Genomic DNA, 15,724 nt, shown 5'->3' with positions numbered 1-15,724 from the left:
ATTAGCTTTGTCAAATATATTTTTTAAATATCAAAAATAGGGACATTTATTTTTAAACCTGTTATACCTTAAGCTAATATAAACATTAAACTACTTTACAAAACAGTTAAAATAAGATATTAATATACATTTTAAATATTAAGAGGTAGATATTACATAATTTCTCTTCCATCATACAAAACTTTATTTTGCCATGGAACTTGACCCTCCTCTGACAAAAAATAATCTTTTAGCCTGTCCCTTAGCAGAGTACAACATTTGAGCTGCTCTGTTAGCAGCTACTCGCCCCACTGATTCTAGAGGGTTAATATCGTCTCTCCACCTTCCCAACCGCTCCTCGGTATCAACAAAGTGTTGGACAGTAAGTAGAGTCTTTCCTATTTTCTCCTTCTTTTTGGCATAATTGTGCAAGTATATGATTGCTTTAACAAAAATATCAACATTGTCCACCTCAGTTGTCACCATGTTTCATAAGAGCCTCCAACGATTGACAAGAATGCCAAATGCGTTTTCAATCACCCTCCGTGCTCGGGAAAGACGATAATTATAAATCCGTTTTTCTGGATCTAAATGTCGTCCTGGGTAAGGTCTCATTATATAAGTCTGTAATGGAAAAGCTTCGTCGGCTACGAGAGTAAATTGACTTAAAATATTTGTGTTTCGTAAACATTTTGGTGGCGGAATAGATTACTGGTTTTGTTCCATCATATTTCCAAAAACTGAATTCTTGAAGACCCCTCCATCACTTTCGCTACCATAAGTTCCAATGTCTCTCAGTGAATTAATGTCTCTCAGTAAAATTATAGTTGGCGTCACAACAGGCTAGTAACACAATAGTGAAACTCTTCTTGTAATTAAAGTACTGGCTACCAGTTTTTGCTGGTACTTGAATGGAAATATGTTTTCCATCCAATGCCCCTAAGCAGTTTGGAAAATTCCATTGGTCTTGAAACTCTTTCGCTATCTTTTGCCAATCCTCCTCAGAAGATGGTGGTTTTAAATAAGTTTTCGAGATGGCTTCCCAAATTTTCGTTTTATTAGGTAAGGACTAACAAATCAAATCAAATCAAAATATGTATTTATCAGTATTAAATCTTATACATTTTAATATACAAATGTAATATATATAAATACCGACAAAAAGGAATACACCGCGATTTTTAGAACCGATGCACAAGGCACATTTTCCAATGGCCTGTGAGGTGTATCCTGACATAATTTAAATCATAAAATATATACTTAGGATATATTTAATCCTGGGAATCTTAATATAACAACAAAAAATATCCAACTAAATAATAAGAAAATACCTAACAATTTGAAATTATAATTTTAACTACAAGTAAAATATTAAATATAATACATATAATAAAAAAAATAATCAGTTATAATTTAAACTAAGGAAAAGATGGAACGGAACGGGCAGGCGCAGAAGGGGAAAAAAAGACAAGAAGACGGGAATCAAAAACGAACAGACGCATACGGGAAGTCGCCCATGTGTAATAAATTTATCTTGGCGGTCGGTCATATAATAGTTGTCCCATTTAAGAATTTTGGTTTTTCGGGTTATTAGGCCGTCGTCGGTTAGAATTGCTTCCTAACGTTTCGCTAGCACGAGTGGCTAGCATCTTCAGAGTGTGTTTGCTCCGATTGCTCACACTAGACTGATGCCTCCCGCGTCGGCGTAGCGCGTATTTATGCGTCGGCGGAGGGGCGTGGCTTGCTCGGGTGGTAGTTCTTCCGGAACTGGTGGTCTACTTCTCTGTGCTGCTACTTTGGTCCTAGATATAGCTGGATGCCAAATTCTGTTAAGGTAGAAAGTTTCTTCCTTCCTGTTGAAATTATTTGGATGTTTGTGAATTTCAACAGCTTCCTGACCAGACGAGGATGATATCCAGATGTTGTGGCAATGACTTGGGTGTCTTCGAATTGATTTTGTGGTCACCATCTCTTAGAGCATGTTCTGCTACGGCTGACTTCTGTTTGCCCTAATCTGCAGTTTTCTTGTGTTCCGTAAGTCTCGTTCCTACTGAGCGTTTAGTAGTTCCAATATATACGCTACCGCAGGAACAAGGTATACGGTAGATCCCCTGCAGAGGATAATGGTTCTCTTTGTCTTTTGCTGGTCTTAAGCAGTCCCTTATTTTTCGGGTAGGTTTGTATATGGTTTGATGTTATGCTTCTTGGAGAACTTTACCAATCCTATCGGTGACCTGGGAAACATATGGAAGGAAGGCCTTATTAATGATGTTTTCCTGTTCATTGGCGTCAGGTCTCCTGCCTAGGTGCCAGCGCCGCCTTTATTTCTCTCTGTCATTATAGCCATTGGCAAGAAAGGCTTTATTTAAATGACTTAGTTCCTCTGGATGTGTTCATTAGCACAGATACGTCTTGCCCTATTTGCTAATGTTCCGATAATCCCCTGTTTTTGGCTTGGATGGTGATTTGATAGTTTGTGTAAGTACCGGTTCAGTATGAGTGGGTTTTCGATACACGGTGTGATCCAAAAGGTCGCCATTTCTCTGGACAAGCACATCGAGGAAGGCCAGTTGGTTGTTTACTTCGGTTTCATGGTAAATTTTATGCTCGGGCTCTGCGAATTAAGGTGATGAAGGAAGTCATCTAGGCTGTCACGTCCATGTTTCCAAACCACAAATGTATCGTCCACATAACGAAACCATACAGCGGGCTTCAGAACGGATGACTCTAGCGCTTTTTCTTCAAATCTCTCCATAAAGAAATTAGCAATTATTGGGCTGATTGGGCTACCCATTGCGACACCTTCTGTTTGTTCGTAGTAATTGCCGTTCCATAAGAAATAGCTACCAGTCAGACACACTCGGAAGAGCTCCGCGATGTCAGGTGGGAATGATTCCTTGATTAGATCCATTGACACGCCTAGGAGCAAACACACCTCTGAAGATGCTAGCCACTCGTGCTAGCGAAACGTTAGGAAGCAATTCTAACCGACGACGGCCTAATAACCCGAAAAACCAAAATTCTTCAAACGATGGCCGCGAAAGCCTAAACTACTACATTAAACGGCTCTACGGGGAGGAGCTATTCAGATTGTACCAACGCCTGGACAAGACACGGAAGCGAAAAGCTCACTTGCTATCATCGCTTGCTTTTCTGTGCCGCTGCCGAGACCAAAACGTAATACCAGGATTTCTCAAAATGAAGAGGGTATTCTCATCTACTCAGGCAAATCGCCTTTACACCAGGATGGAGAAAAATTTTCTTCGTGAGAGGATTCATACATCTAGACGAGACTTAGCAAAGGTAGACAGGGAATTGATCGACCTATTTTATATCCTTACCGCCAACATGCAACCTGTAGACTGGGACAAGATTGACGGAATAACATACCAAAATATGCAAAATGAATTGGAAAGAACATCAGCTCGCCAGAAGATCAAATATGAAAAACTGCAACCAAAAACCAAGCCGGAATATAGGATATCTCTTGAACCTGCTCGAACCGTGGTGAATCTCACAGATAAGACCCTTACGACATCAGAAGTAACATTATTAGCGAAGGGAGGAAACTTTGCCATAACACCGAAAGTGGTTCCAGTGGAAGACATTATTGCCGGAACAGAAGCTGCCATACGTAACCTTCCTAACAGTATCGCAGACGAAATCCGATTTGAAACGGTCAACATATTGAGAACTGCTAAGGCTCCAAAAAGTAATCTGTCTAGGGAAGAACATCAGGCTCTAAAATCGCTGAATGCTGACAAGGACATTCTGGTCTTACCGGCAGACAAGGGGAATGCTACGGTAGTAATGAAGTCTGAGGATTATAGGTCCAAAATCGAGGATCTACTGGAGCCCCAGACTTATAAGTTACTGAAGAAGGATCCTACTGCCTTAATTGTCAGAAACACCAACAGACTCATCAAGGCCTCCTCACTCCCGGAACATCTGAAATCAAAATTAATTAACTCGGAAGCTCAACCACCACGCCTTTATGGACTACCAAAAATTCATAAAGCTAGTGTCCCACTTAGACCGATAGTGAGTGCTCCAGGATCGCCTACTTACAACTTAGCTAAATACTTGACTACGATCCTACAACCGAAAGTCGGCAACACAAACTCTTATGTGAAGGACTCAACGCATTTCGTCCAAAAGCTAAAAGATATAAAACTGGAACCATCTGACATCATGGTAAGCTTCGATGTGGTATCTCTATTCACGAGAGTACCCCTAGGCGAGTCAATGGATCTAATCAAGGAATCATTCCCACCTGACATCGCGGAGCTCTTCCGAGTGTGTCTGACTGGTAGCTATTTCTTATGGAACGGCAATTACTACGAACAAACAGAAGGTGTCGCAATGGGTAGCCCAATCAGCCCAATAATTGCTAATTTCTTTATGGAGAGATTTGAAGAAAAAGCGCTAGAGTCATCCGTTCTGAAGCCCGCTGTATGGTTTCGTTATGTGGACGATACATTTGTGGTTTGGAAACATGGACGTGACAGCCTAGATGACTTCCTTCATCACCTTAATTCGCAGAGCCCGAGCATAAAATTTACCATGGAAACCGAAGTAAACAACCAACTGGCCTTCCTCGATGTGCTTGTCAAGAGAAATGGCGACCTTTTGGATCACACCGTGTATCGAAAACCCACTCATACAGACCGGTACTTACACAAACTATCAAATCACCATCCAAGCCAAAAACAGGGGATTATCGGAACATTAGCAAATAGGGCAAGACGTATCTGTGCTAATGAACACATCCAAGAGGAACTAAGTCATTTAAATAAAGCCTTTCTTGCCAATGGCTATAATGACAGAGAAATAAAGGCGGCGCTGGCACCTAGGCAGAGGAGACCTGACGCCAATGAACAGGAAAACATCATTAATAAGGCCTTCCTTCCATATGTTTCCCAGGTCACCGATAGGATTGGTAAAGTTCTCAAGAAGCATAACATCAAAACCATATACAAACCTACCCGAAAAATAAGGGACTGCTTAAGACCAGCAAAAGACAAAAGAGAACCATTATCCTCTGCAGGGATCTACCGTATACCTTGTTCCTGCGGTAGCGTATATATTGGAACTACCAAACGCTCAGTAGGAACGAGACTTACGGAACACAAGAGAAACTGCAGATTAGGGCAAACAGAGAAGTCAGCCGTAGCAGAACATGCTCTAAGAGATGGTGACCACAAAATCCAATTGAAGACACCCAAGTCATTGCCACAACATCTGGATATCATCCTCGTCTGGTCAGGAAGCTGTTGAAATTCACAAACATCCAAATAATTTCAACAGGAAGGAAGAAACTTTCTACCTTAACAGAATTTGGCATCCAGCTATATCTAGGACCAAAGTAGCAGCACAGAGAAGTAGACCAGTTCCGGAAGAACTACCACCGAACAAGCCACGCCCCTCCGCCGACGCATAAGCTACGCGCTACGCCGACGCGGAGGCATCAGTCTAGTGTGAGCAATCGGAGCAAACACACCTCTGAAGATGCTAGCCACTCGTGCTAGCGAAACGTTAGGAAGCAATTCTAACCGACGACGGCCTAATAACCCGAAAAACCAAAATTCTTCAAACGATGGCCGCGAAAGCCTAAACTACTACATTGTCCCATTTAAGTTGCTACATATCTGTTATTTGTTTATCTAATAACTTACCTTTGACATACCTGTTAAACTGGCGCAGAGAACTTTCTTTAACAAATGTAGGAAGATTATTCCACAAATTAACAGCTACATAACTAAAAGATTTTTGAAAATTTGCAGTTTTATGTAAGGGAATTCTAAAATTACCTGCGCTGCGTGTCAGATAATCGTGAGACTGTGGGCTAAACAATTGTCTTAAATAAGATGGTTCACCGGTTGCCATTAATCTATAAATCAGTGAATGCATGTGACACAGTCGCCGATATTCCATGCATAAATTAAATTATTATTTAAATGTGGAGTTATATGGCTTCTAAATGTAACATTAAATGACCAACGCATGCAAATATTCTGAACCTTTTGTATAGATCTGGAAGAACTAGATTTCAATGAGTCGCCATACACCGTATCTCCGTAGTCAAACAGAGACAAGATAAGTGCATTGCATAAATAATACTTTACTTTTGATGTCAAGTGTTTCTTTAAATAAAATAAACTTTTCATGCAAATGTAAGATGATTGGATTTTTTTAGCTATATGTGTCTGAAATGTTAATTGACTATCGAAATATATACCTAGATTTTTGATTTCGTTAACTATAGGCAATACATTATTACTTATATGAGCTACAAAAGAATTAGATGCAAGGTCTACCAAATTCTTATTCCCGAAAAAAAAACAATTTGCAACAATTTATTAAAAGATTGAACTGAAAGCCCTGTGTATTTGAAAAACCGTTGATTATCACTTAATTTCATGGGAATAAAGTAGGCATTAAAAAATCCATGAATTTTCCTGTGTCTGTTAAGCACGATTTTTATTTGATTGTTTTTTAAGCAACAAACAACACAACAATGCCCCAACTATTATAATATCTTCATCCAAATCCATCCTAGTAGACGATTTAATTCCAAATACTTGTAATTTACAAACAGTTAACACTCAAATAAAAACAACAAAGAAAAATAACGTTAAATGTAAACTGAAAATGAAACATTGCCTAAAACCTCTACGACGTAACCCGTAACAAAATCGGGACTTCTGCTTGTTTTAAAAAGTCTCTTGCCATACTTTAAATTTGAAAATATTATACAGGGGGTCCAAAAAACAAGAAAACGTGAAATATTGTCAAGAGTAAACTACCCTTATTTTTCGTTTTGGACCAAATTGGCAAACAAAAAAAAACATTTTAAATCCTATCCAAAGACTATTTCTAAAATTTCAACTCAACATTCCAAATTTTATTTTTCTGTAAGTTAGAATTTTTGAAATATTGTTTAAAACTTAGGTATTCACTTATTGTATGAATGGGCATGTCCCGTTAATAAATCATAATTTTTATTATTAAAACAAAGTTATGAATTATCTAAGGGTTTTTCATTGTGACATTCTTTGTCATGCATAGGTAAAGGCTAAGTAAAATTATGTAAAACATAATAAATTAGGAATTCAATTTTAAAAATATAGAAAAATCAAAATTTTAGAAATAGCCTTTGGATAGGATTTGAAATGTCTTTTTTATTTGCCACTTTGTTCCAAAACGAAAAATGTGGGTACTTTACTATTGATAGTATTTCACGTTTTCTTGTTTTTGACCCCCCTGTATAATATTTTCAAATTTAAAGTATGGCAAGACTTTTCAAAACAAGCAGAACTTGTTTTAAAGAATGACTTTTTGTCGAAAAATTAATTTTTTTGTCCAATTCACCTCTTTGGGACCTCTATCCGAGGACATACTGTATATTAACTTAATCAATGCTTTTTAGATCAGCCATCAGTTGATGTCACAAAAAAACCACTGTGAATGAAAATGCAAATACTCCCATTAGAAAGTCTGCAAAAACTACCAAAGGAGTGCTAAGTATCTACCTTTTTGCAGTGTCCCAAAAGTAGTGGTCACAAATGATTGCAGCACCCAAATTAATTATTATCAATTTTGTTTTAGTTCCATCAAGGCAAAGGAAGAGCCGGGAGCCACTTAGGAAAAATGCTTTGTCTTTTCTTACAGAAAAATATGTTACGGATTTTGAAATCAGAGAAAGATAATTAACATTGGAAGAGCGTAAATTAGCTTTACAGGAACGACAAGTTTCATTAGAGGAGGAAAAACTCCAACTAGAAAAACGAAAATTGGAAATAGAAATTGAAAAAAGGAAACAAAAGTTAGAGTTAGAAAGACAAAAATTTGAAATGTTGTTAGCGGCACGCCAATGAATAGGGCTGTAGTGTTCAATAGTTTAGAGATTATTATTATATAAACAATGTACTCTGAATAACTGTAAACAACAATGTTTATCTTTACGTAATGCGGAAAGGCGAGTTCAGTCAATACACGATAGCCAGCAAGCAAACAGTATTTTATTTTAAACCCCAGAGTTTTCGTGTATTCTACAGTGGCGACGAGGACTAAACCAAACAGATATTGTGATTCGGTTAAAATACAATCGAGTAAGTACCTAAAGTTTTAATTGGAAAATTACACCAAATATTTACTACTATATTGACCGATTTCGAAAAATAAATTAACACTTTAACTGCCACGTTAAACACTAGTGACTGACATTCCTTTGGTAAGGAATCGGCCGTGTCCAACGTTCTGGGTTTATTTTACATCGTATTGTATATTAGAATCATTTTCCTGGTTCCTTCAAGTATCAGAGTACATTAATAACAAGACAATGAAAATTTTATTTATTTTAAAGAAATGGAAATAGGCAGCTAAAATGTTAACAAAAAATTTTGGTGTTAATTTATAATACTAAGTACATATGTACATTTAAGCTTAATTTAATACAAATAAAAGAGACTAAGGTCCAAATTAGAGGGACGTAGGTCCATATTAGAGGGACGTAGGTCCAAATTAGAGGGACGTAGGTCCAAACAGAGGGACGTAGGTCCAAACAGAGGGACGTAGGTCCAAATCAGAGGGTCGTAGGTCCAAACAGAGGGACGTAGGTCCATATCAGAGGGACGTAGGTCCAAATCAGAGGGACGTAGGTCCAAGTTAGAGGGACGTAGGTCCAAGTTAGAGGGACGTAGGTCCAAAACAGAGGGACGTAGGTCCAAAACAGAGGGACGTAGGTCCAAATCAGAGGGACGTAGGTCCAAACAGAGGGACGTAGGTCCAAATTAGAGGGACGTAGGTCCAAATCAGAGGGACTTAGGTCCAAATCAGAGGGACGTAGGTCCAAATCAGAGGGACGTAGGTCCAAATTAAAGGGACAGAGGTGCAAATTCGAGTTTCATTTATATGCCATTAAGAGATTAAGTCGAAATTAAATATATATCGATAATAGTTAATATTTGGTGTTAAATGTAAATTAATTAAAATAATATGTATACTGTAAATGTATCATGTAACTAGGTATCAGTTATAACAAAAAAAAATCAGTAATTATTAATTTTTTTTAAGCTTTTTAAGTTTCATATTTGAAATAAAGTAATACTGCAAATTGTTTATCTGAACATTAGATTTAGATCATTGTCCTTAATTATTAAAGCGTTAATGTTTATTTATACCTAAGATGTGTATACGACTCAACTTATATATATTTTTACAGAAAATTAAAATCGACGATGAATTTATCAAGTCTTTCAACCCTGGAGAATTTTGATTGTGAAGGAGAAATTTCTTCTGTTGCTTTAAGATGGAGAAAATGGAAAAGGGCTTTGAATATATACCTAGAGGCAGCAAGTATCGACAGTCCCGCAAAAAAACGAGCTGTATTATTACATATGGGGGAAATAGGCATTCAAGAAATATACTATAATATTCCTGGGGCACATGTTGAAACTTCCGTTGATGTAGATATTTATGAAGTCGCTGTTCAAAAGTTGGATGAATATTTCGCTCCTAAACAAAGCAAGGTGTTTGAAAGACATATATTTAGATTATTGAAGCAAGATCAAGGAGAGAAATTCGAGAGATTCCTCATACGCTTAAGACACCAAGCAGAAAAGTGTCAATTCCAGAATTTGGAGGAAAACCTTATCGATCAAATTGTGGAAAAAGGATGCAACTTAGAACTGAGAAAGAAAATATTAGCAGTTGGAGATAGCATGACTTTAGAGATGATTATAAATGAAGCTAATTCCTTAGAATCCGTAACACGACAGCTCGGGGAATTCTCAGGAAATCCAGATACGCTAACCCAGGACATTAATTTATTGCAACATAAGCCATCTGGAAGTCGTCGTGAAGAGGAATTTTGTAGGCGATGCGGTAGCACAAAACATTCTTCTACAAGTTTAAATTGCCCAGCTGTAAATCAAGAATGCGGAAAATGTGGATTTAAAGGACATTTTATGAGCCAATGCAGAACAGCTCCTGGAAAAAGAAAAAATAAAAGTGCCAAACGTCATTCCCCAAAAGCGGCAATCCAAATTTAAAAAGCGAAAAATGTCGAACGCACATGCCATTGAAGAAAACTCCGAAGATGAAGGCGACTATGTGTTCCATATCGATCAAGACGACACACTATCATGCAAAATTGGTGGAGTGAACATTGATATGCTCATTGACTCAGGCAGTAAATGTAATTTACTGAGCCTAGATGCCTGGCAATATTTAAAACGTGAGAGAGTTCAAGTCCATAACCAGTTAAAAAATCCAGACAAAATATTTTTAGCCTATGCCAGTAAGGCACCCTTGACTGTCGTGGGATCTTGTGAAGCATTTATTGATGTTGGAAATCAGCCTATTAAAGCCGTATTTTATGTAATAAAAAATGAAATAAAAATCTACTTGGTAAAAGAACGGCAATAGAGCTAGGTGTTCTAAAAATTGGTTTACATAATGTCAATGCCACAACAAGCCCATTTCCGAAATTTAAGGACACAGTTGTAGATATTCCAATTGACGAAACAATACAGCCGGTAAGTCAGCCATATAGACGAGTACCAATTCCACTGGAAGAAAAAATCAACAGGAAACTTAAGGAACTTATTGATTTAGACATCATTGAGGAAGTGGCAGGATCATCTAAATGGGTATCTCCAATCGTTCCAGTATTAAAGGACAACGGGGAGGTTAGAATCTGCCTTGACATGCGAAGAGCAAATTCAGCTATTATGCGTGAAAATCATCCACTTCCAATGATGGACCAGTTATTACCAAAATTTAGAGGTGCAAAGATATTTTCAAAATTAGATATAAAAAACGCATTCCATCAAATCGAAATTTCACCAGCCTCCCGTCATATTACTACATTTATTAGCAGCAAAGGATTACTACGATATAAAAGACTGATGTTTGGCATATCTTGCGCTCCAGAAATTTTTCAGAAATTATTGGAACGTGTACTTGCCAAATGTGACGGTGTTGTCAATTTCATTGACGATATTTTAATTTTTGGAGCAACTCTAGAAGAACATAATATGAGATTAAATAATGTTTTAACAACTTTAGATCAAAATAAAGATAAATGCATGTTTAGATTGAGAAGCGTTGAATTTTTAGGTCAATGTGCCTCAGTAGGTATCAAACCAATAGAGAGCTAAGTTATGAGCCATAAACACAGTTTCGAGCACCCAAAACTATTATGGAGATACAAAGTTTTTGGGGTTGGTAAATTACGTGGGAAAATGGATCCCTAATCTAGCAACGCTGACAGACCCGTTAAGGAAGATACTTAGGTTAAAATTAGGAAAAAAATCCAACATAGAGTCCTACTGGAAGGCTGAACAGCAACATTCGTTCAAAAAACTAAAAGAGACCCTATCCAGCATCAAAACATTGGGCTATTATCATCCAGGCGACAGAACCCAAGTCATAGCTGACGCCAGTCCAGTTGGTCTTGGCTGTGTACTTATCCGATTTGACGAATCTGGTCCTCGAATTATATCATTTGGAAATAAAAGCCTGAGAAGAGATATTGTCAGACGGAAAAAGAAGCTCTTGCGCTGGTATGGTCAGTAGAACATTTCCATATGTACCTATATGGAAAAGAAAGATTTGAATTGGTTACAGATCACAAACCACTAGAAGCCATATTTAAACCAACAGCCAAACCGTGTGCGCGCATAGAGAGATGGGCCCTTCGACTACAATGTTACAATCATAAAGTAGTATACCGCCCTGGAAAATTTAATATAGCGGATGTTTTATCCAGACTGCCAAGAATAGAAAATATAAATAAATCATTTGATGAAAATTCTATTTGCCAAATACTAAGCTATTCAAGACCTGTTGCTGTTTCATTATCTGATATCAAGAGAGCTTCAGAAAAAAGACCAAGAAATCACCAAAGTAAAAGAAGCAATATTTCAAGATGTTTGGGACCAATCAATTCAATCAATATAAAATATTTAGTTCAGAACTGTGTTTTCATGAAGGAATTTATTAAGAGGTGACAAAAATAGTTATACTCCATCATCACAAGAAGCCAAAAGTTATGGAAGCAGCTCACGAAGCTCACCCTGGCATCGTAGCTATGAAGAAACGTTTACGAACGAAAGTGTGGTGGCCTAAAATCGACGCCGACGCGGAAAAACTTGTAAAGGCTTGCAAATGATGTACGTTGGTTTCAGCGCCGAATAGACCAAATCCAATGAAACGACGGGAACTGCCTTCACAGCCATGGGTAGTTGTTGCCATTGATTTCTTAGGCCCACTTCCAAGTAATGAGTTTATATTCGTCATAGTCGATTATTTTAGCCGTTACAAGGAGATTAAAGTATTAAAAGATATTTCAGCACAAAGCACGATTAGTACATTACAAGAAATTTTCTCTAGGCTAGGGTATCCATCTTGCATTAATGCTGATAATGGCAGGCAGTTTACAAGCATTGAATTTAAAAACTATTGTAAAGAAACCGGTATCGAATTATTTCACACTATACCTTATTGGCCTCAACAAAATGGCGAAGTTGAACGACAAAATCGTGACATACTAAAGAGAATTAAAATTAGCTGTGCTTTAAAACAAAACTGGAAAAGGGATCTTCTCGATTACATGATGATGTACAATAGTACACCGCACAGTATTACCGGTAAATCTCCATCCGAATTGTTTTTTCGAAGATTTTTTAGAGACAAGATTCCTAGCATCAGCGATCTAGAAAACAATAATTTAGACAGTGAAGTTAGAGACAGAGACAAAATATTAAAAGAACAAGGAAAAGAATACGGAGACAGAAAACGAAAGGCAGTAGAAACTCATTTGGAGCCAGGTGACAAAGTTTATGTAAAAAATTTAATTAAAAGTAATAAAACTTGTCCAAACTTCAATCGAAGTCCACATACAGTAATAAATAAAAATGGAGGTAATATTCAAATTAGGAATGATGAAACAGGTCAAGATTATCGAAGAAATATAATACATTTAAAGAAAATTGAAGGAGAATGGAAAGTCACTAATAAACCAGAACAAAATGATAGTAGTCATGAGCATGACTAGGGAACTATTGAATGAAGTTAAATGTATTGTTTGGATAGTGGGTATTTTGTGATTTAACTTAATTTTTATTGTTACAAAATATGTAGTCCCTAAGAGATTATTATTAGCATTAAGTTATACTAGTTCGTTGTTTATTGTAAATTAGAATTAGTTAAATTAATATATCTAGGTAATAAGTTATATCGTTTTAGTTATAGGTTGCAGAAGTTATATCTTGTTGCTAATTTTGTTAATGTATTTCAATTTGTTTAAAAGAAGAAGGTGGATGTAGTGTTCAATAGTTTAGAGATTATTATTATATAAAAAATGTACTCTGAATAACTGTAAACAACAATCTTTATCTTTACGTAATGCGGACAGGCGAGTTCAGTCAATACACGATAGCCAGCAAGCAAACAGTATTTTATTTTAAACCCCAGAGTTTTCGTGTATTCTACAAGGGCCATAGCTCTTAAGTATGTTATGTGTATAAACAAGTCCAAGTGGTCGTCTGGCGCAACCCTCAACGAGTGAGAAGGCACCTGCGGTACGATAACCACGAGCCTTGTCATTCTTTACATAAACAGTTGTTAACAGAGAAAAAAACTCACCAGTAATGTAATAGAGGTACAACAAAAAATAGTAGATAGATACATTTCTAGTCAAAAAGTCTGATTTAATCATTCCCAGTTCAAATAGGTAATATGCTCCTTTTTTTTGTAGTTTATATTAATGCTAGAGGCTAGACATTTGTGTTCTTTAAATTAGATCTATTCGTAAGTCAACAAATAAAATAACGTTTTAGTTACTTACATTAAGAGTCGAGACTGTAATACTTTAAAATGCATGAGGAACGATAAATATTATTATAGCAGTTCATCTCACTTTGCAGTTCAGATTTCAATAGGTATTTTTCTAGGGTTTTTATATATATATATATATGGTATATATATATATAGAAAATACCCTGTGTAAATCTGAACTACAAACTAAATATTGTTGTATATATATATATATATATATATATATATATATATATATAGTTAATTTATTAAAATACAAATTAATTTGTATTTTTTAATATATATATATATATATATATATATATATATATATATATATATATATATATATATATATATGCTATATTTATTTATTTAATATATATATATATATATATATATATATATATATATATATATATATATATATATATATATATAAGACCATTCATAAAACTACATCATTAAACATGGTTTGTGTTGATAACTCCACCGTGAAGCATCGCTGACCAGTCAACCACAAAAGGACTCTATAGGGCGGTTAAGCCGCCAGATATTAGTTAGAACATTGGAATAAATAAGAGATGTTCAATTAAAAATTAAAAATTGCGTCTCAATCCAAGGCGTGGAGGCGCAAAAAAACTGACAGGCGACAACCGCGACATCCACACGTCAACAGTCAATTGTCAAACGTCAAGTTTATAAAAGTGATCTATGGATGTCGAACAGGGCTGTGGCATGTCAATCATTATATTCATGTATAAAATAATAATATTGTGGGTGGTCATGTAGAAAAGTGGAGTGATCAAGGCACGACACTTAAAAAACATTTAGAAAACACCCTTACTCGTGCAACGAGAGAAAAACAATTAGGTGGTAATATACAATTAAATTTAAAAATCAGAAGATGTCACCAACCAGGTGTCCAAATGTCCGCAACCAGAAAAACATTGAGCGCAATCCGAAAAAAGAATTTTCTCCAAGCAATTGAACAAACATTAAGATGTATTAAAATTTTGAAAAAAGAGAGGTACATTGCAAACACTCAGAAAAGGCTACATGTGAAAAAGCTAATGACGACAACAATCTGTCAATAATTTTCTTATTTATCAATGTGAGACAACTGTCATAAAAATCAATTTGTAATTTTTTTTTTTTGTAGGAAATTTTTGAACAATCCTTTTCGTAGTATTGGCAACATTCCTAAATTACATAAGGTATAAAACTTACAAAAAACACTCTGTAGAGGGGGGAACAAACAACATCAATGATTGAGACTCAATTGAATGACAAATTTTTTGAAACAGATATTAATAAAAATATAACGTGTAGTAGTATGAGCATTAATTGAAAGATATAAGTTAAGTCCCAATTTAAATTGAGGTTTATTATAAAGAGAGAGAAAAGAGAAAAGCAATTTAAATATTTATGTGACTTATGTTGTTTTTATCTAATTCTTTTAATAAATTGCACATAATAGTGCGCAATACAACTAGTCCTAAATACCTACTTAAAAATTCTTACCTAAATTCTTTAGTCTACTTTTTTTGCCTAAATATCGCAGCATCATGTCTTCTGCTAGGGTAAGCACTATTTGAACTGTATATTATTCCATCAGGACAAATCACACTTTGGTACTTTAGGCAATGAACTTTCTTATGCCCTGAGTAGTACTCCTGCTGGTCAACTGAGGGCCGTGCCATCTATAAAGTCCCAACAGTTATTTATGGCTCTTCTTTTCATGTGCATTGTCTACAGTAAATAATATAAATTTTACTATTCTGTAGGCCAGTGTTGACTGTTAAAAATCTTTTCATATAATACTAAAAAATAGAATTAATATCAATCTATACTATCAATAACTACACTACATAATATACATTAAGATAATGACGAAAATGACTGTTACCTCAGCGTATGCTTC

The 15,724-nt window shown here is 35.9% G+C and overlaps 2 protein-coding genes across 2 annotated transcripts; both read left to right on the top strand.

The window, feature by feature from the left end:
• The first annotated feature begins 3,177 nt into the window (after nt 1-3,177).
• On the top strand, nt 3,178-5,256 carry LOC115889334. Its single transcript, XM_030909312.1, has one exon. The coding sequence runs from the start codon at nt 3,178-3,180 to the stop codon at nt 5,254-5,256; it is 2,079 nt and encodes a 692-aa protein (XP_030765172.1).
• Nucleotides 5,257-12,190: 6,934 nt separating this feature from the next.
• On the top strand, nt 12,191-13,039 carry LOC115889322 (uncharacterized protein K02A2.6-like). Its single transcript, XM_030909292.1, has one exon. It carries the CDS (start codon nt 12,191-12,193, stop codon nt 13,037-13,039), a length of 849 nt encoding a protein of 282 aa, XP_030765152.1.
• The last annotated feature ends 2,685 nt before the right edge of the window (nt 13,040-15,724 follow it).

Source organism: Sitophilus oryzae, unplaced genomic scaffold (assembly GCF_002938485.1).
Source record: "Sitophilus oryzae breed Bouriz unplaced genomic scaffold, Soryzae_2.0 scaffold_1176_pilon_pilon, whole genome shotgun sequence".
Lineage (NCBI taxonomy): Eukaryota > Metazoa > Arthropoda > Insecta > Coleoptera > Curculionidae > Sitophilus > Sitophilus oryzae.
The sequence above is the reverse complement of the archived record's forward strand: the minus strand, read 5'-3'. Positions and strand labels throughout refer to the sequence as shown.